General features: G+C 43.6%; 1 protein-coding gene and 2 pseudogenes across 3 annotated transcripts; all 3 read left to right on the top strand.

The window, feature by feature from the left end:
• Positions 1 to 1,863: 1,863 nt before the first annotated feature.
• LOC308172971 (ankyrin repeat and SOCS box protein 3-like) lies at positions 1,864 to 4,250 on the top strand (annotated as a pseudogene). Its single transcript has 7 exons — positions 1,864 to 2,017; positions 2,294 to 2,461; positions 2,548 to 2,660; positions 2,806 to 2,929; positions 3,231 to 3,408; positions 3,574 to 3,783; positions 3,935 to 4,250. The product of its transcript is annotated as an ankyrin repeat and SOCS box protein 3-like (transcript).
• Positions 4,251 to 4,895: 645 nt separating this feature from the next.
• On the top strand, positions 4,896 to 22,218 carry LOC308172970 (SH2 domain-containing protein 5-like; the record flags this gene model as incomplete). Its single annotated transcript, XM_080547934.1, has 12 exons — positions 4,896 to 4,949; positions 5,196 to 5,276; positions 5,795 to 5,869; positions 6,466 to 6,612; positions 7,397 to 7,597; positions 8,400 to 8,595; positions 9,189 to 9,294; positions 11,199 to 11,358; positions 11,531 to 11,722; positions 14,248 to 14,322; positions 19,012 to 19,064; positions 22,212 to 22,218. The coding sequence occupies 12 exons, from the start codon at positions 4,896 to 4,898 to the stop codon at positions 22,216 to 22,218; spliced, it is 1,347 nt and encodes a 448-aa protein (XP_080404060.1).
• Positions 22,219 to 22,220: 2 nt separating this feature from the next.
• LOC308172969 (adenosine deaminase domain-containing protein 2-like) lies at positions 22,221 to 25,802 on the top strand (annotated as a pseudogene). The gene is made up of 8 exons: positions 22,221 to 22,593; positions 22,876 to 23,004; positions 23,387 to 23,537; positions 23,670 to 23,825; positions 24,007 to 24,222; positions 24,673 to 24,907; positions 25,385 to 25,517; positions 25,692 to 25,802. The product of its transcript is annotated as an adenosine deaminase domain-containing protein 2-like (transcript).
• Positions 25,803 to 26,574: the final 772 nt, after the last annotated feature.

The raw sequence follows: 26,574 nt of genomic DNA, 5'->3' as shown, positions 1-26,574 counted from the left end.
AGAATTGGAAAACAGTGGCCAAGCTACTGTTAGGTGCATATATATATATATATATATATATATATATATATATATATATATATATATTTGGACTGACAGAATTGTTGTTATTTTAGCTGTTTACCAAAACATATTCACGTTACAGTTATAGAATGAATATGACTCTCAAATACCCTCTTTAATTTGAGGGTATTCACATCCAAATTGGAGGAAGGGTTTAGAAATTACAGCTCTTTAATACGTGGCCCCCTCCTTTTCAAGGGACCAAAAGCAATTGGCCCAATGACGTGACATGCAATGTTGATGTCCAAACCCCTTTATGAAGTAAAAATAAGGAAAATGTTAATATAAAAAAAACCTTTATTGAATATATTAATCTCTGTTTATTAAATGATATGAAAATGGTATGAGGGTATTACAAAGTTTAAGAATGATTAGACTCTTGTGGCGGATTTTGCTATTTTTTAACAAACCTAACAAAGCTACCTCACAGCAACACTGCAACTCCTACCGTCAGGTCGGCGCCTCCGTTGTTGTTCAAGCTAGTGTCGCTTTCCCAGTCGTTGTGTAATAAGTGAACATGTTGTAATGTTTGCCCTCTGGCACAGTTATAAACTTAATAAATGACTCGTGTTGTCTTCGGTCTCAGCACTGTGTACGTTTACTGATCCACCATCTTTGTTTCACATCCGGTTCCTCCTTCTTCTCCTTCTTCTTCTTCTTCTTCTTCTTCTTCTTCTGTTGGGTTTAACGGCAGCTTGCATCCTTCGCGTTGCACTACTGCCACCTTCTGGATTTATCCAATTCCTACATTGTCCATTTCGTCACAGTCTCCCTATCAGTCAGTTTCACTATGTTTCAATTTAAAGACCAGGTCTTTGTTGCTCCTAGTGTGGATAACCATCATTTTGTTTGCACATTCAGATAAATAAAACAGCTTGAAAGTGAACCCGTGTGCCTGCCTGGTCTGTCCGGATTGTGAGGGGTGACACTAGGGCTGAAGTTGGAAGCAGATTCCCGCCTGCCTGCCGGAGTTCATATTAGGTAAAAAGGGGAGGGTCTAAGCAGACGCCGTTCCGTATTGGTCCTAAACTACCATGTGACATTATACGGAAGTAGTTGAAAGTGGGCGGCTACATCTGTGTTTTGTTTTGTTGATGTTGCCAAATAAACAGGACTGGCAAACACTTCACTTTGCATAACTGGATTCATATGGTAAACCCACGTTGATTTAACATGAATTCCTTTTTATTACAACTCTGAAATAAGTATTGCATTGCTATAAGCCACCTTCTACGAGAGACGTGATTGCCTTGTTGTATTGAGCTCTAGCGACAATCATTGAACCGCACACCTAGCCTGCTCGCCATCTGGCTACCTAACCAAGTAGTTCTTATATCAGTCAGATAGCAGAATTGAATTGGACATGACATGAGGTGTTCACAGTTTACGAATAGTGTGGAAACGTATAATTGAGCGATCATCATTACCCCTGTCTGTTTTATCATAGCCTGCATTCCTTGCTTCTCTGAACCCTCCTGTCATCGCTCTCTCTCTCTCTCTCTCCATCTCCTCTTTCTCCACTCCACCCTCCTCTCACCACCTCTCCTCTCTTATTTCAGACTTGGTTGAGGAGGGTGATAGGATGGACTTGAGTGTTCAGAGACAGATCTGTCAAGCAGTACTGTTATTTTTTTCCCACCATATTTTTTTGTGCCTTATACATTTTACAGGAGTTGTATATTTGCACTGAATTGATCTTGTTTTAAGTAATACAGGCTAATTAGTACTTACTTAAATTCCACTCCACCCTCCTCTCACCACCTCTCCTCTCTTATTTCAGACTTGGTTGAGGGTGATAGGATGGACTTCACTGAGTGGTACACAGACACCGTTTCCAGCATTGCTGCGGCAGTGCGCACAGGTGACCGGGGCCTGGTGCGTTCTCTGATCCAGAGGGGCCTCAGCGTGGACATTAGAGACATCCGTGGCTGGAACGCTCGGTGCAACGTCGTGTGTACGTGTGCTCCTCAGGGCTGCAGGTGAGAAATGAGTGGGAGAGCTTTGCGATGATGGCTGTCTGCATGCTTGGTGTTACAATTGAATATTTACATTGTCACTTTAGCCATTTATGCTCTGGTGAAATAGAGAGGATGAAGGGGACGGTGCCAAATTAGGTAGTTGAAACATGCCACGATATTTACTCCCCCTCTCAATCTTCCCTATTGTTGTGACTGTAGACCTTGTGCACTCTCACCTAAGATTCCCTCTCTCCGTTGACTCTGAGCGGCAGGTTCCTCCCGCGGTCATTGTGACTATGTTGCCTCTGTAACACACGAGGGTGAGTCTGCTCTGTACCTGGCCTCACAACATGGACACCTAGGAGTGGTCAGACTCCTCCTCAGAGCAGGTGCCAACCTCAACCAGCCAACCACTGACCTGTCCTGTCCTCTCTACACAGGTAACACACACACACACACACACACACACACACACACACCCTATGAGGCTTGATTACTCAATGTCATTGTGTATATTTGTGAATAGCTATAGATGGTGGGCATAAGGAGGTTGTACAGTTGCTGGTCAGGAAGGGGGCAGAGGTCAATGGAACACACACTGCTTCAAGATGGACCTGCTTTCACCAAGCTGCCTTCAAGGTACACACACACACACACACACACACACACACACTCACACTCACATTCACACATACATACATACACACACACACACACACACACACACACACACACACACACACACAGAAATTCACTCCCACTCTCTCCTCAGGGTTACAGGGAGATTGTGTGTATCCTGGCGGGCAAGTGTATTCTTGAAGTGGATGACGACGACTACAAGATCACACCCTTGTTTGTAGCTGCACAGTACGGACAGCAGGAATGCCTGCAAATCCTCATTGATGCAGGTACACAGCTCTGCATCTGTATGCTTTTTGTAAATGGGTGCTTGTGTGTGATGGCTTACTGGTGGAGTTGTTTATATTTTTCATGTGCATAATCATTACAGTTGTTTACACGACAAAAAAGATGAAAGATAAGCATCCAATGCTATGTATGTATGTATATATATATATATATATATATATATATATATATATATATATATATATATACAGTATATATATATATATATAAATATTATGGGAGCCAATATACTGCCTATAAATACTGTGATATATTGCATATTAATATATGTCTTGGTTGTAGGTGCGAATGTTAATGCCCAGGCATTGGACTTGGCTACGCCCTTGATGGTAGCCTCTCAAGGAGGGCATGAGGGTTGTGTGGATGTTCTCCTCACCCACGGTGCTGACGCAAACCTAGCCTGCCATGGCGCATGACCACAGCTCCCCATCCACGCCGCAGCGCAGTTCGGACACATCAGGTATGCAAACATGCATTTGAAACATATTTTCTCCTGCTCAAAGAAACATGGCATCTTCTCACATGTGTGTGGGTGTGTGTGTGTGTGTGTGTGTGTGTGTGTGTGTGTGTGTGTGTGTGGTGTGGGTGGGTGGGTCGATGGGTGTTTTTGTCTTTGTCCTTGCAGTATCCTAGCCAAGCTTATTACTGTGACGGATCGTGCATGTGACCGTGGAGTGGCTTCAGTGAGTCCGTTGTACTTGGCTGTGGAGAATGGACATAGCCACGCTGTGGAGCTGCTGCTGAGAGAGGGCTTCAGCCCAGACGGCCAGAACTCTAACTCCCGCTTTGGCTCGGAGTCACCCCTATCCTGCGCCCTCGGACGCAGAGATAACTGGTATACACACACACACACACACACACACACACACACACTATGAGTGACATGGATTGATTACTCACACACACACTTCCCTTGCACTCCACCAGTCTTACCTTTACCCTCATCTCTCTCTCTCTCTCTCTGTGTCTCGCTCTCTCTGTCTCAGTGAATATGTCCGGTTGTTGTTAGCTGCGGGGGCAAGTTTAAATCAGGAGGTATGGATATATGCCATTTGCACCCACAAACCCGAGCAGCTGCAGCAAATAATCCAGCAAAGGAGTATCTCCAGACCAGAGCAGTTGAGTAAGAGCATCAACATATCCGGACCAGAGGAGAAGAGCAGAAGCATGTTCACGCCAGAGGAGTTGAGTAAGCTGTTGTATGTGGCGCTGAACGCAGGCTTACAGACGGCTCTCTGCTGGCTTCCCGCTCTATTGCAGGCAGGACTGGAGCCCTCCCTTTTCCTGCAGCCCATCATGTAAGACACACACACACACACATACACACACACACACACACACACACACACATACACACACACACACACACACAAACTCTTATAAGCTAATGTCAATATGTTTACACAAAATGCTCAGCTGAAACACTATCACGTTGACCACAGTCAAGTTATCGAGTGCTCAGATCAGCTGCTTTGTTTGTTTTCATATTGGGGAAAACACTCGACTGGTGTTTTTCACAGCCTTGATTCTTCCTGAAATGTTGAACATGGAAAGCATAGAAGCGTTTGCACTGTTGTCTTAGAACATAGTGTGTGCTTCACTGCCTTCACAAGTGTCTTAAAAGTTAAACCTTCACTGCCTTCACATGTGTCTCATTAAGCATCAGAATAAACTAATAATAATAATAATAATATTACTGCAAGCTACTGCAAGCACACTTAATAATAATAATCTGCAAAGAGGTGTGGACTTGTATGGCACAGGTGGTGGTGCACTGAGGGTTCCAGCCCTGTTTAACCATCAAGGTCCGATTTCTTCTACCACTGAGGAGGATGTAATGTTGATATGACAACTGTGCTTTCACTTTACTTTACTGCCTGGCTGCTATTGCAGAACTCAGGGGGACTCATTGGAAAACAGCGGCGCAAAGAAACTCGAGTGAAAAGGATGGGAGAGTCAGCAGTCAACAAGGACGACAGCACAGTCACAAGGACAGCTGAGGTAGGCCTAAAAAACGTAGCTCATAGTCATTTATATTGTTTACAGTCATTGATATTATCCATATTATATGAGTCAATGATTACCTTTATCGGTATGGTTCCCCCAGACACAGGTTAACAACCTAGTGCTGGACTAAATCATCTTATCTTTCAATATATTTAGTCTAGGATTAGGCTTAATCTGTGTCTGGGGAAACGGGCCTATAATCTAATAGTCTAACACTTTAAATCTCTCTTGTTCATCAAGTATGTCGGCTCCTTTCCCGTGGACGACTGCTGTTTGGACGATCAGATGCAGCAGCTGCACACACAGCTCAAGTCTCTCAAAGTAGGTGCAAGGATATGGCAGATGAAACCGAGGCAGTGCATTTAAAACACCATGTTTCCTGGGCGCTTGGGTGGCGTAGCGGGTTAAGCGTTGACCATGTAACTGCAGGGTCCCCGGTTCGATTCCGGCTGCTGACATATCCTGCATGTCATCCCTCCTCTCTCTCTCACCCATCCTTCCTGTCTAAATCTCTACTATATCTGTCAATAAAAATATGAATGGGACTGCCCCACTCAGAAAAAAACAAAACAAACAAAAAAAGTAGATGCAAGGATACGGCGGATGAAACCGAGGCAGTGCGTTTAAAACACGAGGTTTCCTCTCCACTTCACGCTCCTCAATTTCATGCACCTCGGTTTGAGAGTGAAGTAGCAGCAGCATGGCTTTGCCTGTTCCACTAGTACATTAAAACAAGTCCTGACTGCTCATGCCACTTACAGATGCTTAAATGAAATTGGGCCCCCAGGCGTGAAGCGTAACGCCTCCCTTTCGCTGTTTGTCTTTTGCGACTGTAGCAAACATGCAAGAGGAGGAGGTCTGTGTCCCTGAAGTTCTCCATCAAAGGGGTGAAAATGTATGATGAAGATGAGACGGTAAGAATGGAAACTTCCTAGTGAGTATAAAGTGCAAAGTACACGTGTCATTGTTAGTTAGTTTGAGGAACTGGTGTCTTCTTTCCAGGAACAAAGGTTGTGCACACATTCTGTTCCTGAGGGACACTCAGGAAAACTTGGTTTAGCTTTTGTGTATCTGTGTTTTGTAGGAGGGGGTTTTGTGTTGTTGTATGTATTATTGATGCTATTGTATATACAGCTATTGTTGATTGTCGACTGTTTATATCCTGCTTATTCTTTTATTGATTTTGTTGTTTATAGTTGCGCTTTGAGTTGCATTCATGTACGAAAGGCGCTATATAAATAAAGTTTGACTTACTTACTTATATCCTGCTTATGCTATTATTGATTTTGTATTTCTGCTGCCATGCCAATGTCTGAATGAACCTGAACCCAAGAATTGTACTCTTCGTACCCGTACATTGATGTAATAAAAGCGATTCTGATTCGGACATTTCCCAATGGGATAATAAAATGGACTCAACTCTTCCTTTTCCCTGTGGAGTACAGTACAGTACCATTTCATTGACTGATTGGTCCTGTACTCCGGTCCTGTTTCTCTCCCTTGTCTGCAGACCCTCCTCATGGCCCACGCCCTGCGCCGCGTCTCCCTGTCCACCGCCCGTCCGTCTGACGCCCAGTTCGCCTTTGTCTCCCACAACCCAGGCAGCCCTGACGCCCAGCTCTACTGCCACCTCTTCAAGGCTAGGCATGCCAGAGCGGTATGAACACACACACATACACACCCACCCACCCACACACACACACACACATGCCCGCACTCACCTGTGGATGGTCTGTAATGTATGGCTGTTCTGTGCCTCAGCCCCTTTGACTAATGTGTAACATGTCCAAAAGTACATTTTCAATTGTAGCTTCATTGTCTTGCAAGATGATTACCAATTCAATCTTTAGTCTTTACGCGTAATTTAACAGACGCTCTTATCCAGAGAAACAACTCAGTGGCCTTGCGGTTAGAGTGTCCGTCCTGAGATTGGGAGGTTTGAGTCACACCAAAGACTATAGAAATGGTACCCGATGCCTCCCTGCTTGGCACTTAGCATTAAGGGTTGGATTGGGGGTAGGACCCTGCAACATACCAGTGTCATGTCCAGGGGGTGTACTTCAAGCCGCCTCACGCTACAGAAACAGGAGATAGGTTCCTGCTCCGATGGGCCATTAGGCTCAAACCATCGGTTCTCAAGGCTACGTACTTTACTTTCCAGTGTGTCCAGAGTGACTTACAATAATTACATTTGTCCTAAAGTGACAGAATGTTACGATCACAATCACCGTGAGTAAGTCTTTCTTTAAGAATAAGTGCCACAAGCCGTCATGGTGCTAGAGAAAAGAAAGAAAACAAATGATTCTAAACTACACAGACATTAAAAATAAAAAGTGTGAAGGAAGGGGGGCAGTGCTGGTGTCAGTGCCAGTGTGTTGAAGTGTTGTACTGTAGCTTTAGCTGGTCTTAATTGTGTCTCTGTGGGTTGGGATCTCTCCTAGGCCCAGTTCCTGAACCTGTTGCTGTGCAGGTGTTTCCAGCTCTCCTACCTAGAGAAGCACCCAGAGGAGGCTCAGGAGGAGAGTGCTGGAGCCCTCCCCCGCCGCGCCCCCTCCCTCCTCAACCACGGCTTCCCTCTCAGCGTCAGCGCCCTCGTGTCCTTCAGAAGGGCCCCGACACAGGGCTTACTACCAGGGGAGAAGGTATGGACCCTGGACACCCACCTGACTTGGTATGGTCTTGGCAGTGTATTAACCGAGTGGTCACTGAGTTAGCCATTTAGCAGACGCTTTTAATCCTAAGAGATTTACAATTACAGATTACAGAGGACATTCCCCCTGGAGTAACTGAGGGCTAAGTGCCTTACTCAAGGGCACACTAGTGGTGGTGTTTTTCAGGCGGGATTTGAACTCACAACCTTTCCGATCACTAGTCTGACTCACTATCCACTACTAGACCACCACTACCCCTACTAGACCACCCTACCCTCTGAGTCACTGGCTGGATGTAATTGGATCCACTGGATGGCTCTCCACTATTGATTTGGTTGTTTGGAAATGATCACTCTGCGGCTGATTGGTGTATTTAGGGACAAAAGAATAAACCAGTACTGACCAACGTACTGCTGTGTCATTACAACTAGCTGATAGGCCTATCACAGAACAATAGGAGGTCGAGCCAGCGTCTAATGATCGCAAGGTCGACAAATCTGCGGTTCGAACCCCGGCTGGCCACATGTCGAGGTGTCCTTGGGCAAGACACTGAACCCCAAATTGCTCCCAATGAGCGGCGCCGGTGCCTTCCATGGTAGCTTGCCGCCATTTGGTGTGTGAATGTGTGTGTGTGAATGAGTGAGTGTGTGAACGAGAGGCCATTGTAAAGCACTTTGGAATAAGGCGCTATATAAGTGCAGTCCGTTTAAAAGTAGATCCACAACAACAGATGTTGTTGGCATGTTGTTAGATAGATTGTTGATTAGATATCTTTCTTTTACTCTAGGTCTTTCCCCCCCCGCCCCCCGAGCGGGAACCGAAGAGCGGCCAAGAGGAGGTCTTCACCCCCTCCTCCTCCTCCCCCTCCCTGGTGCGCAAGAAAGCCATCCGCAATAAATGCATCCGCTCCGGGGCGTATCGCTCCTTCACGTACACCCCCGTCAAGCAACGGCGTGTTCAGGATCAGCTGAGCTCCCCTTCTCCACCAGGTGGGCTAAGTGTGCACAGAGCACTCTCAAGAGTCAAACAGTTGATGAGGTAAAGCATAACCCTCTGTGTCGTGTGATGGGGGGAGGAGGGGGGGGGCGCCCCTCACTCACCGTCTGTCGTGGTGTTCAGTCTGTGTTATCCGTTCACCGTCGTTGTCGACGAGGTGATGGGCACTTATTTTGTCACAGTGGGGGTTCCGATATTGTGGTGATGTTGAAAGCTTTTCACCGTTACCATACAGTACCAGTCAAAAAGTTTGGACACTTTCATGTCCAAACTTTTGACTGGGTGCTGTAACCCGGTCACATGTTTAACGACACACGGTTTTGAGCATGAACATACTTTTGACTCTTTTATAAACTGTTTTTTATCACTCTTGTATATCCTTGTTCATCTCAACTCTTGTACATTTTATGCATTTGATCCACTGTGACTCTCCACTTGAGGTTGACTTCCACTTGGAGATCATCCAAAACAAACAATCCCTCTTGAAATATAATACCATCCCCCGAGGGACTTCTTTGGAATGTTGTGGTCTTCAAAATCCCAGAAAACTCGAATTCTAAGGAAATCTCCCTTGTGTGTGAAACAGCAAAGGGGCGGGACAAAACGCCGGTGCGGAGAACCCGGGCCCCGAGCCTGGCAGAGACGGAAGAAGCCCTGGCGCAGGCGGTGTGGTGCTGGGCTGGCATCGCCACGTGAGTGCCACCCTCTCTGGTGTTTACACTTACACTGCGTGACGTTAGAATTATAAGGTTCTATCTCCATTTTTGGTCAAAATTTAGTTTTTTTACATAATCTGATCCATTGGGTGTTTATTAATGCCTGTGTGGTGTTATTTTTTAAATGTTTGAGTTAGTAATTAATAAAACACAAAGGTTCCATCTCACAAAACATAATGGAATGTAAAAACTTTGACGCTCAATATCTCTGAACTGCCCTAAACGGAGATAGAAACGTATAATTCTAAGCTCACGACTGTACACTGAACCCAGACCACGGCTGTGTTTGGATCATCTAGAATCCTTCCTTTGCTCACAAGCAAAAGTCTAAAAGGTTGCATTTTTTTCTATACAATCCGAACACAGCCCAGGTCCTTTATGTTCTTGCTTGATGAGAACTCATTTGATTCACTTCATTGCTGAGCATAGTCTATATACAGTATACTGTATATAGCGCAAGGATCCTCACTCCTGGTCCTGGAGAGCTGCGGTACTGCAGGCATTTGTCCCAGCTCAGCGGTGGTTCTGAAGATCAGTTGATTAGTTAAATCTGGTGCGATGGATTTTCACTAGGCTGGGACAAAAACATTGACCCACCGCTCCCCACCTCTCCAGGACCGGGGGTTGAGTATCGCTGGTCTAGCTGCCACTAGACTTCAAGCCTTCGCCCTTGTCTTGTGTAGGGGGTGGCTGTGGTGCAGGAGGTAGAGCCGGCGTCTAATGATCGCAAGGTAGATCGGCTGACCACATGTTGAGGTGTCCTTAGGCAAGACATTGAACCCCAAATTGCTTCCAATGAGCGGGCCGGCACCTTGCATGGTAGCTTGCCGCCATGTGTGTGTGAATAGGTGAATGAGAGGCCATTGTAAAGCGCTTTGGAATAAGGCGCTATATACAGGGGTGCACATAACTGGTGCGCCAGTGCGCATGCGTCGCCAAAATGCATGCTGCGCGGCAGATCAGCGGCAGATCAGCGCTTTTGCGCACCAACAGCTGGGTCCAAGAAGCAAGCCCCACCAAGTAAGTAACTATTTGCCGTCCCCTCAGCCGAAGGCCCGACGACCACGGCGACTCCCCTCACGAAAACATTCGGAAAGTATCGTAACTCGTACTTTCATTCCGCGTATCGCGTATCGCACGGTTATCACGCCGACACGTGAAAATTCAGTCCCGAACGACTCGTCGCTAAAAGGAAAAACAACACCAAGGGACTTCACGTTTCTTTTCTCTGAAGCTTTCAAACGTTCAGACGTTTGTTTTACAGCTTCATTATCGCACCTCGACCCCTGACCCAGGGAATATGGTTGGGAATTCTATTAGAAGAAAGAAGAAAAAAAAGACTTTGTTGCACAATCAAAATAATGAGCTATTTAAAGTGATGGCCTACAACATCCTCTACCAATACCATGGTTGAAATTGAGGACAGTGATAACTTACAGCAGTCAAGAGAGCAGTGATGATGATTAAGCTTGTAGCATAAGTAAATGCTTAGGCTGTAACTTTTTGTTGAAAAGTTGATTTCAGTGTTTACAGAACAGAGCAGTGCTTAAAGAGATGTCAGTTGATTTCATTGTGTTTAAAGGAGTCTGACAGACTTTCATGCTTAAAGAGCAGTCATTTGATTTTGATTTGTTTATTTTGTTTTGCACACAATCATTTGTTCGTTCATCTTTATTTATGAATAAATGTCGTTTTGCTAATATACGTTATCCATGCATCCCTTTTTCATCCATCCTGTGGGACGGGTCGTGACTCGCGAGCTCGGGGAGCACCAAGCAGCATCCCTAGGTGCTCCTCTGAGCACTGGCCCCAAAAAGTTATGTGCACCCCTGGCTATATATATAAGTCAGTCCGTTTACCATTTTATCCTGACGTTGCAGTGACAGCAGCTCATCCCTGCTGGCCGAGGACGTCCTGGGCTCGTACCTCCTGTGTTCCCACCCTAAGAGACCCAGCTGTGGCTCCCTCATCATCCGCCTCCCGTCAGGCCTGGTCACCTACCTCGTCGACAACACGACCAGCGGCAAATACGTCCTGGAGGTGAAGACACAACGGGTTGCCTTTGTGGACACAAACGATAGTTGAAAACATGTCTCTTTCTCCCGTGACAACCATTTCAGTTTTCATTCACAACTGTGTGCTTCTTTCTAACTGAGCTTTTTGTTGTGTGTGCTTTTCTGTGCATGATTTGGAATGTTTTCTTCTGTCCTAGAACTGCCATATGGAGTTCAGCAGCATCACGTCCCTGATCGAGCACTACACAGAGGCCAAGGCGGAGCTGGAGTGCAAGCTGAGCTGCGCCAGGGTGAACCACTGCTACGAGTGGGACGAGAACGCCAGCAAGGCGCAGCAGACTTCAGGCCGCAAAAGAAGCGCTAGAAAAGGTACCCAGAGGAAGCAGTGGGTTTGAACACCATCTCTCTCTGGTCAACGGAGTGATCGCAGTATCCTCGACCTCATGTGCCTTATATGTGACATTCTGTACAATTCTGTACAATACCTTCTTACTTTTTTTTTTTTTTATTTATTCTTTTTTTTTTACTTTGCACTTACGAGACAAAAGTTTGGACACACTTCCCCATTCAGTTGAATGGGAAAGTGTGTCCAAACTTTTGACTGGTACTGTATATAGCTTGTTCATTCACGTGCCTTATTTTAGTGCACTTGGTTATTGTTTGGTGAGTATTTTATTAGATGGGAATATTAGTAGCACAAATCACTTGCTTGACTGTTGGGGTGGAAGAAGATGTTGGCACTTGTACATACGTGTACGATTGTTTTGTCATGTTTTGTCATGTGTCATGTATGTTTGAGATTCACACTGTCTCACCCTATGGGTTTTTAGACACACCTAAATTGCTTTTAAAAAGTAACGGTAAGGTAAAATATCTGTATTAATTCTTCAATACAGACTAGGTCTTTTTTTTAAGCCTCTTAAATTGAACTTTGTGGTTGAATTTGTCTGGGTGTCTTTTAAGATGTTCTCTGACATTGCCCCATGTTCTGCTGTAAATTGCATGTACAGTACATATATACAGTCTGCTATATACAGCATATATGCTACAGTCATTTAAAGATTGTACAATGACATATTCTATGTGAGAATGTGTTTTTGTATCATGTTTTTTCAAAGCTGATATGCAGATTTTAAACTTTGTCCTGATGTTTAATGTTGCAATGCATTGTCATTTCTAACTGGGCTATTACATAATATCATGCCTGAAGTTATTATTCTGAAGATTATAGATGTTTTTTTTATTATACCGTGTAACTATTTTGTACTGCATAAACAGCACAAACAACTTCTGATCCGAGTCTCTTGTTTACCTTGATCAATCAATTTGTTTGGTACAACAATTTGGGGTTCTTTTATTTATACAAGTGGCCATAATGAAACATGGATAGATTTTGGATAGATAAATAGCGTATATTATTATTAGTAGTAGTAATAATAATAACTTTGATTTCTATAGCGCCTTTCAAAAACCCAAGGATGATTTACAATTCTAAAGGGGAATGGTCAGATAGACAAGCAAACCAGAAACAGTGACTAGGGGCCAAAGGCCTTGGTGAACAGGTGGGTTTTAAGGGCTGATTTGAAGGAGTCCAGGGTGGGGGCGTTGCGGATCACTATGGGGAGAGAGTTCCAGAGGGTAGGTGCAGCCACGCTGAAGGCTCTGTCCCCAAAGGTCCTTAGGTTGGTGCGGGGGGTGGACAGCAGGCCCATGTCTGCGGACCGCAGGTTCCGGGAAGGGGTATGTTGGGAGAGGAGGTCCGTTAGGTACTGGGGGGCGCAGGCGTGGAGGGATTTGTAGGTGAGGAGGAGGATTTTGTATGTGATGCGGGACTTGACCGGCAGCCAGTGAAGGTGAATGAGGGTAGTAGTAGTAAATCAAACTGACGGCTGAAGTTTATAGTTGCTAATTATATAAATAGTGGAGCGGCTTAGCACAAGAATTGTGCACTTTTTGAACAAAGCATGACATTTCTACCATAGTTAGTACATATTATAAGGTTTATTATTTTCAGATGTGGAGGGAAGTCAGATTTGACCCCAGAGGCCCGGGAGAGGTCAAATTCAAGATGGCCTAATGTTAAAACACGCTTAATTTTGGAACCAAACAGAGTAGAAAAACACTTAAGGTGTCATTTCCAAGTTAGGGATGCCCATTCATTTGGTGATACTTTTGAGATTGCCAGAATTCAAGAAATGCAATTAGGTCAAGGTAAACATTTACCGTAACCTTATGGTATGTACTAGCTATGGTAGAAATGTCATGCTTTCTTCAAAAAGTGCACAATTTCTCATAATATGACAGATTAGCCGCTGTACTATAAGCAACTTAGTACGCTGTGGGAGGAAGAGGACGGCAGGGGAGGAAGAGGATGGGAGGTAGAGGATGGCAGGGGAGGAAGAGGATGGGAGGTAGAGGACGGCAGGGGAGATAAGAGCACGTAGTGAGCTGATGTGTTTGCTCAACCTTGGTTTATCTTTGATAGCACAGCACGGGTAGTAGTAGTATTTATTTATCTACAAATGATGCCATCCGCCAAGTGTAGCTATTTATAGTTGGCGGATGGTTGTTAAGAGCTTGGATTCCAATTGACAACCTGTCTGATTTATGATCGCTCAAGCTTCTCTGGTCAATATGATATCTTGCTATTTAACTTGGCTAAACTAGCGAGTGATAAGCAAGGTTATTGGGAAGCAGATTTTTTCTTCTTAACCGGCTTCTATTACAAGCTCAAAAACTTGATTGTTTTGTTGTCTCGCGAGACTCAACACAATAAGGCTTGATTTTTGTATACATCTCATGGGATTTATCAAAATAAGCCTGGATTGATTTTTAGCGACGTTGATGGAATACCCCCCAGCTGTTGTTGTTGTTGTTGTTGTTGTTGTTGTTGTTGACCCCCTGTCCCCTGTAGGAGTATGAGGAGAAGCTGGCCAGGCTGCAGGCAGATAACAACGCAGAGATGCAGTTAAATAACTCCAAGCCTTATGTTTGTAACTTCAAAATACAGTCATTACTCCTAGATGAAGTTCTGGCAATAGCCAATTGGCTGCAAAACAATTTAGCTTCAGTAGCTGAATGCAGTAACACGAATGGATGGAGTATTTTTCATCCACGTTGACTGATTGGTGACACATGACATCGATCTGGCATATCAGCTATGCAAAACAAAACATTTGATATGTTTTGCATACCAATCAGGAAGTGTATCTGGATGTATCTGGAAGGGCGTCTGCTTATCCAAATAATTGGAATGGATTTACCGCGATTCGGTTAAAAGGTAGCGGCGTTTGTCTATGAATGACGGCTGTGCTTTGTGCTTATCGTTTGGTCTGTGGATGTGTTTGATTGATTGATTGATTGATTGATTGAAAACTTTATTAGAAGATTTGCAGAAGTAGGTACATGAAAGTACATATTACATACAAGGTCAACTAAAAGGATAAAACACCCAAGAAAGCCACTGGCTTATTTCAATTGGGGTCCTTGATTCTCAATTCATCTGTCTGCCTATTTGATTTATTTTGTAGTCTTTAGCCTATTTGATCAAGTGCAAATTGTGCATTGAGGGATTGAAGGGATATCACGTCATATGAAGATCATGAGGGGCATTTCAGGGGTCTGATAAGTGATAAGGGATAGCACTTAGACGGCGTGGGCGGGGTGAGTGCGTATCACCCGAGAGCTAGCCTATAAATGAGTTCACATATGTAGGTATTATTTCTCTAAAGAATAGGGAATTACTCAGGGTCTTATATATTATGCGACTTCTTTACCGCTGGTAAACTCTGCTGACGTTAATGCTAGCCGGCTATTATTCATTAGGCTAACGATCAGTGTGAGCATGTTTATGACTATGACCTATCAGGACTATAGCTCTAACTCCTATAGCGTCAGTTAGTAACTATGGACGCAATGTTTAGGGCATTTCTGCTTTAATGGGATAGAGGCAGTAGATATTGACAGGAAAGATGGGTGAGAGAGAGCAGGGATGACAGGCTCGTTCTGTCCGCGGCTGGATTCGAACCGGCGACCTTGAGATGACATGGCTGACAACACAATAAAGTAGCTTTAAGAAGACAGTTCACGGTCAATAAATATAAAAACGTAGCTTCTCGGTGTATTCTGGCTTTATTGTTATGGATCAACGGTCCAGATCAAGGTTCTGACATACCTGTAGGTCGCACTCGAGTTCATAGTGCCGTCTCGTATCTGCGACCTTAAAATAGGCCAGAACCACTAGTGTCCTCGGACGTAACCACAAGACCACGGAGAAGCTAACAGAATTATGACGGCGGTTAGGATATTTAAACCTTTCGAACGTTTAAACCTTTCGAACGTTCAAACCTTTCGAACGTTCAACGGAGCGAGAGCAAGAAGTCCCGAACCAGCAGGGGGCAGTCTATCCCCACTGATACTGGTACCGTACTACCGCTTAAGACCTTGTTTGTCAAAATCTCCAGGAATTATCTACCAGTTCAAGAACACCCAAAGCCAATATCTGACCTATTATGGTTGTGTGTTTGTGTAAACAAATGGATAACATATATTGCTCAAAGTCTACCAGTCAAACGTTTTGAGACTTCTTTATTTTTTATTATTTTCTACATTGTAGATTAATACTGAAGACATCAACACTATGAAAGAACACATATGGAATTGTGTAGTAAACAAAAAAGTGTTAAACAAACCAGAATATGTTTTATATTTTAGATTCTTCAAAGTAGCCACCTTTAGCTTTGATGACAGCTTTGCATTCTTTCAATCAGCTTGGTGTGTGTGTGTGTGTGTGTGTGTGTGTGTGTGTGTGTGTGTGTGTGTGTGTGTGTGTGTCTGTGTCTGTGTCTGTGTCTGTGTGTCTGTGTGTGTGTGTGTGTGTGTGTGTGTGTGTGTGTGTGTGTGTGTGTGTGTGTGTGTGTGTGTGTGTGTGTGTCAGTGGAAAAGGAAACTGTGAACACCGCCCAGCATTCTCTTCTCTAGAATATGTGGGAGAAAACCACTAAAAGAGGGTGAGAGGGTGGAAGGGAGAGAGGGTGGAAGGGAGAGAGGGTGGGAGGGTGAGGGTGGATGCCTACTCCTTTTCTCATTCCCCTAGACTCTCTGGTCGAGGGGGAGGCACAGGACTCCTCATCTCGCCTAAGTGGTCACATACGTGGTCCTTTCCCTGTCACACCTGTCCATATCCTCCTTTGAATTTCATGCTGTTTCTGTCTCCTCCTGTCCTCCATAATGGAATTACGACACTGCACAGGATGTCTCGGACGAGGTGTGTGCAGCGTCTTAAGCTGCGAGTGTCAAACCAAACCTATCGCTAGTGAGAAGGTCATCTTCATTCTGTGACATTAGGGGAGGAAACTAGATCTGACACCCGGACGTGACAGAGCAGTTTACCGTGCCACATTACTGCACTTGGTTATTGTTTGGTGAGTATGTTATTAGATGGGAATATTAGTAGCACAAATCACTTGCTTGACTGTTGGGGTGGAAGAAGATGTTGGCACTTGTACATACGTGTACGATTGTTTTGTCATGTTTTGTCATGTGTCATGTATGTTTGAGATTCACACTGTCTCACCCTATGGGTTTTTAGACACAGCTAAAATTGCTTTTAAAAAGTAACGGTAAGGTAAAATATCTGTATTAATTCTTCAATACAGACTAGGTCTTTTTTTTAAGCCTCTTAAATTGAACTTTGTGGTTGAATTTGTCTGGGTGTCTTTTAAGATGTTCTCTGACATTGCCCCATGTTCTGCTGTAAATTGCATGTACAGTACATATATACAGTCTGCTATATACAGCATATATGCTACAGTCATTTAAAGATTGTACAATGACATATTCTATGTGAGCGTGCTTTTTTGTATCATGTTTTTTCAAAGCTGATATGCAGATTTTAAACTTTGTCCTGATGTTTAATGTTGCAATGCATTGTCATTTCTAACTGGGCTATTACATAATATCATGCCTGAAGTTATTATTCTGAAGATTATAGATGTTTTTTTTATTATACCGTGTAACTATTTTGTACTGCATAAACAGCACAAACAACTTCTGATCCGAGTCTCTTGTTTACCTTGATCAATCAATTTGTTTGGTACAACAATTTGGGGTTCTTTTATTTATACAAGTGGCCATAATGAAACATGGATAGATTTTGGATAGATAAATAGCGTATATTATTATTAGTAGTAGTAATAATAATAACTTTGATTTCTATAGCGCCTTTCAAAAACCCAAGGATGCTTTACAATTCTAAAGGGGAATGGTCAGATAGACAAGCAAACCAGAAACAGTGACTAGGGGCCAAAGGCCTTGGTGAACAGGTGGGTTTTAAGGGCTGATTTGAAGGAGTCCAGGGTGGGGGCGTTGCGGATCACTATGGGGAGAGAGTTCCAGAGGGTAGGTGCAGCCACGCTGAAGGCTCTGTCCCCAAAGGTCCTTAGGTTGGTGCGGGGGGTGGACAGCAGGCCCATGTCTGCGGACCGCAGGTTCCGGGAAGGGGTATGTTGGGAGAGGAGGTCCGTTAGGTACTGGGGGGCGCAGGCGTGGAGGGATTTGTAGGTGAGGAGGAGGATTTTGTATGTGATGCGGGACTTGACCGGCAGCCAGTGAAGGTGAATGAGGGTAGTAGTAGTAAATCAAACTGACGGCTGAAGTTTATAGTTGCTAATTATATAAATAGTGGAGCGGCTTAGCACAAGAATTGTGCACTTTTTGAACAAAGCATGACATTTCTACCATAGTTAGTACATATTATAAGGTTTATTATTTTCAGATGTGGAGGGAAGTCAGATTTGACCCCAGAGGCCCGGGAGAGGTCAAATTCAAGATGGCCTAATGTTAAAACACGCTTAATTTTGGAACCAAACAGAGTAGAAAAACACTTAAGGTGTCATTTCCAAGTTAGGGATGCCCATTCATTTGGTGATACTTTTGAGATTGCCAGAATTCAAGAAATGCAATTAGGTCAAGGTAAACATTTACCGTAACCTTATGGTATGTACTAGCTATGGTAGAAATGTCATGCTTTCTTCAAAAAGTGCACAATTTCTCATAATATGACAGATTAGCCGCTGTACTATAAGCAACTTAGTACGCTGTGGGAGGAAGAGGACGGCAGGGGAGGAAGAGGATGGGAGGTAGAGGATGGCAGGGGAGGAAGAGGATGGGAGGTAGAGGACGGCAGGGGAGATAAGAGCACGTAGTGAGCTGATGTGTTTGCTCAACCTTGGTTTATCTTTGATAGCACGGCACGGGTAGTAGTAGTATTTATTTATCTACAAATGATGCCATCCGCCAAGTGTAGCTATTTATAGTTGGCGGATGGTTGTTAAGAGCTTGGATTCCAATTGACAACCTGTCTGATTTCTGATCGCTCAAGCTTCTCTGGTCAATATGATATCTTGCTATTTAACTTGGCTAAACTAGCGAGTGATAAGCAAGGTTATTGGGAAGCAGATTTTTTCTTCTTAACTGGCTTCTATTACAAGCTCAAAAACATGATTGTTTTGTTGTCTCGCGAGACTCAACACAATAAGGCTTGATTTTTGTATACATCTCGTGGGATTTATCAAAATAAGCCTGGATTGATCTTTAGCGACGTTGATGGAATACCCCCCAGCTGTTGTTGTTGTTGTTGTTGTTGTTGTTGTTGTTGTTGACCCCCTGTCCCCTGTAGGAGTATGAGGAGAAGCTGGCCAGGCTGCAGGCAGATATCAACGCAGAGATGCAGTCAAATAACTCCAAGCCTTATGTTTGTAACTTCAAAATACAGTCATTACTCCCAGATGAAGTTCTGGCAATAGCCAATTGGCTGCAAAACAATTTAGCTTCAGTAGCTGAATGCAGTAACACGAATGGATGGAGTATTTTTCATCCACGTTGACTGATTGGTGACACATGACATCGATCTGGCATATCAGCTATGCAAAACAAAACATTTGATATGTTTTGCATACCAATCAGGAATTGTATCTGGATTTATCTGGAAGGGCGTCTGCTTATCCAATAATTGGAATGGATTTACCGCGATTCGGTTAAAAGGTAGGCGTTTGTCTATGAATTACGGCTGTGCTTTGTGCTTATCGTTTTGCGGGCTGAGCGTGCACAGAGGCCATGGCGGTGGAGTGCATTGCCTACTGTCCTTTCTGTCACAGTTGTACCTGCTGCCTCCAAGTCTTTCTGGAGCTCTTTTCTAGTGGTCCTTGGCTCTTTGGCTACTCTTCTAAGCAGGGGCGCCGCTAGAGATTCTGGGCCCCATGACAGAATATCATTTTGGGCCCCCCCCCCCCCCCACCTAAACCACCCATCAACCTAAACCCAGTTGAAGTTGATGAACTATTGATGCACTGCAAGAAATCCAATGATGGACATCTTTTGTAAATGTAATTTAAAATTACAGTTAATACAGGAATCAACAATTCAGCAAAGAAATCTCAACATTCTTTAACTTATTAAATTAAGACTTGAACAACACAAGGACTAAAGTATAATTAAATGAAGATTTGAACCCAATTATAAAAGTATAAATCACACAAAAAGTAAAAAATATAATTTTAATGGGGTGGTATTGTGTCTAAATAAATGTAGATCTTGTAAAGATCAGTTGGCCATAATACTGTCAGGATTAGATCAATGAAGAATTACAGCAGAGAGATATTTACTGACTCAGCATTGCTTGTTTCACACAAAGACAAACGTGTCTTATACAAGAGGGAGCAACACAGACATGGTGCCAGCGAAATTGAATGTGAAATGGGAGAAATGTCATTTTTACACTGCGGCAGTACTGTGGAATAGTATACCTGGAGAGCTAAAAACTATATCTAGAGTAATGCACAACGATTCAAGATAGGAGTAAAGAGATCAAATCAACTAAACGCTGGGCCTTCTTAGTAGCAAAATCTTTAATAAGATCCTTGAAATCTAGTGATAAAGCCAACTTGCTGTGCTGCTGTCATTGTCCTTTGTTACTTCTGCTCTTCTTCTTCTGCCTCTTGGCCTCTGCTCTCCTCTCTGGCTGCCTTGCTTGAAGAGGGCCCTGGCATGGAGTATCCATAGGTACATAATTCATAATATGTTCTATAATAGTATTAACATAGTAATACATACATTACACCAGATTAGCTAACTTAAATGTTATCTAGCTAGCTAACAATATTATTAAGATGCCAGTGGTCAATGTTATTGCAATTACTGGAAGAACTATTAACTAAATATGAATATTAGCTAAAGTTGTATTCAATGCTTGCATGGTAATGCACCATACATTAAAATATTCAAAATCTTAATGTTAACCCCAAAATCCTACTGCTCACCTCCTTCTCCTTCAACTGGGAGGTGGGTTGAGGGAAGGAGTCCTGATCCTGAAGCATCTGTGCATGACGTCATTAGCATGTAACATTATACTAGTTAGCTAGCTAGCTATAGCAAGAGTGCATAGCTGCTGGATACAAATTCACTGAGCTCTAATAACCTATATTTGGACCAAAATTGCCCTCATCTCATACATTTAACTGAAATTATACTGACAGTGCACTGTAAGTTAACTTTACTTGAAGTTAATGTTAATTAGCTATAGCGAGCTAACTAGATCATCCACGCAGTGATTAGATCACTAAACCACTGTTGTCTAGATAGCCTACATGTTATGGGCCCCAAAAGAAGGTCTGTGAATGAATAGGCCTACCCTTCTTCTTTTTTTTACTTTGTGACTAGCTGTCGCCCTTTTTTGTCACTCTCCTCGTTCTTTACTTTTACTTTTCTCTTTTGAGACCCTGACTTTGGCTTTGGCTTTCACGACATCGTCTCTCTCCTTGTCAGACTATTTGCGGTAACGTTCCTCTAGTCTAGCAGCTCGCACTCTGTGTACTGAACCATGCAATGAATAAATAGAGGGGTAAATAATAAGGCTCAATTTTGTTAAACATAGAGAAACAAAACTCCAGTTTGTTTCTTTTGTGACTTTTTTTTATACATAGAATTATAATTTGAAGTCGGCTACATTAACGTCCTTATGATAATAATAATAATAATAATATTATTTATAAATATAATGTATTTTTAAAAAAGATTCTCATGGGCCCCTGTCAGTGCTGGGCCCTTAGAATCGTCCTAACTTACCACCCCCTTAGCGGCGACCCTGTATGTGCAGTATAACTTATGTTCAGTCACATCCCTGCGTTGTCATATCATGAGCCCTTAACAAGCCAGGTAAGATAACACGATAAATATCTCTCACAGAGATCATTCTTACAACACAGAGTAATGTTATATATTAGCTCCTTAACTTCACTCATACAGTAAAGGAATGAACTTCACTCATACAGTAAATGAGTCTGCACAGCGCCACCTGCTAGCTACCTATAACTTTTATCTCAAATTGAAATATAGACCAGAACATTTTATTTTAACTCAACGAGACTAACCGGCATACATAATGGTCGAATAGAGTGAAACAAAGAACAATTGAAATTAATTATATTTCAACAAAAAATCTGGTTGAGTAGGATAGCGAGCTAATTAGTTTAGCCAAAACTGCACGTGCGCTTTTTTTTCTTCCACCATACTTCAACCACAGATGTCGTTCGGGATGCCAGCAGCATTTTAATGTGAGGGAGACATTTGCAGATAATCATACACACGGTTCTAGTGTTGTTGTTGTATCAGAAAATGTTGAAAAAATCCACGAAAGCATCTCATAAGATGCCAGTCCAGTGCAGTGGTACTACAATGCTAGGTCTTAACACGGACTACCATCACAATGGCCTACCGTTCAGATGTATCCTTTAGCCTTTACTTTAGTTTACGAATGGCATCTCTTTCTAACAACTGATGCATGTGTTAAATGAATTCCCATGCACTCTGTGTTCACTGCAGGTACTAATCATGGTGGATGAAGATGTTGTACGTAGCCGGCTGCCTAGAAAGGCGGCCTCTCTTATGCACAGGGGCAGCAGCAGCGGCGCTTTTGGACGACATTTCTGTGTAAGTGGTGACACTGATTCCAGTAACCCAGACGTTTCTGGGGCTCTGCTACCAGAGGACTATAGGCCCATGAGGTCTTCCCTCGCCAAACCCCTGCATAGCCTTATACTGCCTGACCCAATGCTGGAGGAGGAGGAGGACGACTCTGATGATGATGACGACAGTGATGGCCTCTCCCTCCTTGGCACATCCCCACCCAAGTTGGACAACAGCTTCCTAAAATTGGGGCTCCAGGACCAGTCAGACAACCTGCAGAGCAGCCCCAAGAGTGGAGGTTAGGGGCCAGGTGCTCTCACTTGATGATCAAACTGATATTGAATTCATATTAAACAACTTGTGAGTGTATTTAGAAGGGAACAGGTTATTTTGTGATGGAAGTCAGTGGAAACATTCACAGCTAGGCTTGAGGATTATAACATGGGGCATAAACCTGTTTGCCTTTTCTAACAGTTTGATTGAATAGTCTTCCATACTGTAGCCTACATACTGCATGATCTGCCAAGAGTCAGGGTTAGTACATCTCATCTTCTGACTCTGAAAGCATCTGCTTTTCTAGTGGGTTACACTGACTGGCACATGCATCGGATGGCAGCAGTGTCCAGTAACGTGTTTGACGACCTCCTGGGGGAGTGTTCCCAGTTCCACAGCTGCAAGAGCAGCCTGGCTGCCTTCGTCCTGGAGAGAGGTGAGGTCTTCTCTCTGCTCACTGGGGAATCTCAGGGATGCAAACTAGTCACCTTTTCGATTTTTAATCCAAAATCACGTCTTTTTTTATTTTTATGCATCCGAACCCCCCAAGAAGGTCTGTTTCCACAACTCTCGTTGACCTTCTCACCTTTTCAACTCCGTCCCTGGAATCTATTCAATAATAATACACTACAAAAATATGTTAACGACTGTAAATGACACCTATTTTTGATGAGCATGTCTAATGTACGCACACACAGTTTATGTGTTGTCCATGTGTGTTATATATATATATATATATATATATATATATATATATATGTGTCTATAGATTGTGAATAGTTTATGGATGTGATTCTCCCACATTATTCCCTCTCCAGAGCTGTGTGACACTTGGGGCCAGTCCTATGTGCGCTACAACGTTGTGGCGTTGGGCACGGGCGAGTCAAGCTGCAGTGACTGGCTCTGCTTCAGTGGCACCATGGTGCATGACTGCCATGCCATGGTCATCGCCAGACGGGCTCTCCAAAGGTATATCAGCCTGACAGGAGTTTTGTTGGATCGTCTGGACTTACTTACTCACTTCACTCACTTGTTTGGTTTGTTTAGCTATTAATACTGGAGACTAGCAAATGATGTGTCCGATCCTGTATTTCTATTCAGGTTCTTGTACAAGCAGCTTCTGCTGTTCTTCAGCCATGACCCAAAGTGCAAGGAGCGCTCCATCTACGAGAGAAACTCAGACAGCCAACTGCTACAGCTCAAGCCCAAAACCTACCTTCACCTCTACACCAACCAGACCCCAAGAGGGGCAGCATAGTGCGGTTCCATGTGAGTGTGTGCATTTTCATACTGGCTGCTGTTGTTGAGTGTCCAATGCGGAAATCTTAATTGCTTGCATCCACTCAGAAGTGTAAGTATTGGATGGACATTTCACTAATTTAGTGATCTAATTGAGTGACCCAGTGAGAGTGATTGTGTGCATCCTCTGTCCCCATAGGAACTCCCTGAATCTCTACAGTTCCCTGATGCTGCAGTGCCATGCTAAGGGTTCTCTGATCCCTGTGGCTCTCCTCCATCCGGGTGTGTGGGGCGCCCGCCCGGGTCTGCTGCATGTCCGACAGTGACAAACTTTGCCGCTGGGCCGTCACCGGGGTCCAGGGGGCGCTGCTGAGCCACTTAATTGAGCCACTCTACATCATCAATGTGGTCCTAGGTAAGTAACCAAGGATGCATTACAATCACAGTAGCATAGGCCGCCCTCCCTTGTAGGACTGACGGACAGTGCTCCAGTGACACTGGGAGGTATTAAGCCTCTAGTCCCCCCCGTCCCCCGGCCAGGAATGGCTGTTCTATGTTCTACGGTAAGTAGCCGTTGACGGCTTTGGTTTTCAAACCATAATACAAACACAACAACCAGAATCTTAATGCTGACTTTTGGTACATTTTGAAATAGTCACCGAATCTTTCTCAATCTAGTCTGTTTTCCCTGAATAATGTGCTGTGTAATACTGGTGTGTGATACTTTTCTCAGGCTTGTTCTAATATTTTATCTTTATCTTGACAATTCTCAGCAATCTACAGCAGTGTTCTAGAATTGTATTGGGGCCTTAACTGGTTAAGAAGGAATTTTGAGAACTTGGTTCTGGTTTACTGGTCCGTTCAGGTGACTCCAGCTATAACTCGGACAACGTGTCGGACGCAATCAACAATCGCCTGGGGGATGACTGGGAGGAGCAGCTGGTCCCACCCTTTAGGAAACAGAGGATATTCTTCCTCGGTTGTGACGGGGTGGCGCCTCAACACAGCTCTCGCCACTGCAAAGACCTCAGCATCAACTGGTGCCTCGGGGACCTGAGCATCGAGGTGCTGGACAGCACAACAGGCTTTGTTGTCGATGGGTAAGTCAATGGTGCTACTGGTAGACGATGCTCGTAACATGGGAACAATTTAAGTATTTTTTATGAAACATAGATGATCTCGATGACTACTTTCATACTTTACGTACTTGGTATACTACTATTACAATGAAGTCTGATGGGTACTGAAGACCCATCTCTTCAGACTACATCTTGCCTGTCCATCTTGACTGTAAAGACCTCTTCACTCCCCACTACCCTGTACAGTTCCTCTACTGTATATATAAAAAAGATCCTTCCTTCTTCTAGCATTGTGACTGCCAATAGCACCTGCTCCTAGCATTGATTTGTTCTTATGATGACTGATGTGATTCACTTACTTGTTAGACACGTTTGTAAGTTGCTTTGGATAAAAGCGTCTGGTAAATGTCAAACATTTAAAAACAAATTATGTAAATGTATAATTTCATTGTGGAGGGAGCTTTCTATGTAGGCGTAATGCTCTCTCTGGCCCCTTAGCTCCCCAACTGTGAGTGGGCCTGGCTTCTCCAGCAGACTGTGCAAGAGAGCCCTCTACTGTAACTTCTGCAAAATTGCAAAGCTGAGTGGGCAAAGTTCTCTACTGAACCTCCAAACCTGTCACAGTGCCAAGGTGAGTTGTTGAGCCATGAATCAGTAGATATCCTGGCACCCGTGGACCTGTATTTGTCTGCACTGCATATAGGCGACATCGTAGCCATATCATGTGCTACCGAATATCATCTGGCCAAGATTGTGTTGACAGCATGAATGTGAATTTTGTGTGATGTGTTCCTTCTTCCCTCAGTTGGAAGCCAGTCTCTATCAGAATGCCAAGATGGTTGTCAACCACCAGTTCCTCTCCAATGGCGCAGGACCCTGGGACTCCAAACACCTGGTCGACAGCTTCAGCCACTGAGTCCCATGGGTGTGAGCGTAGTTTTGTTTCAAAGAGGAGTTTGAATTTGTGATTTGTGCCTAATTTCAGCATTACTGCATGCTTAATGTTCTTTAGTTTGAAGTTCTGTTTGGTTTCACATTCATGTTCATGTTCAATAATGTGCAAAATAAAAACAGAAAAGTCTGAAGATTTAGTTTGAAGTATTGCATTAGAAGGGAAAACAAACAAGTATATCTTGCCCAAGCTTAGGACCTAAATCCCCAAAGGTAATCAATGTAATTTATTTACATGTACCACACCATCTCCGAAATCTCCTTACATTAGTACACCGGGACAGTTAATACAAGAGTTAACTTAAAATGTCTTTTTAAATAAAAAAAACTCTCAGAAACAGGTTTATCATATTTTCACATGATACAACAAGCCACTTAAAAGAACAAAACTGAACTGGCAAAGTGCCTTAAAATTTAAGCTGCTCTGTCACCAACTATACCCCATTAACCATCTGAGATCAGACGAAACAAATGGATGCATACGTTTTGCACGCATAAGTCTTTCTAGAAATGGTAAAATCCAATTATTAGTTTTCCTATGTGACAGTTATTATTTGGACTGGTTAGGGTGACAGGAAGATGACCCCTACATACAGTAATTCAGAACACAAACCCCTGGAAATACCTAAAGTACTGACCAAGCGTCAATCTTGTGCCCAGTGTAAAAGGATTATAGAAGTCCAGCACCAGGGGGTGGGGGGGGGCAGATAAGTCTTTGGAGGTGACAAGTCAAGATC

The sequence above is a fragment of the Nansenia antarctica genome, assembly GCF_963989245.1.
Source record: "Nansenia antarctica genome assembly, chromosome: 18".
NCBI classification, from domain to species: Eukaryota; Metazoa; Chordata; class Actinopteri; order Argentiniformes; family Microstomatidae; genus Nansenia; species Nansenia antarctica.
This window is presented reverse-complemented; position numbering and strand designations above follow the sequence as displayed.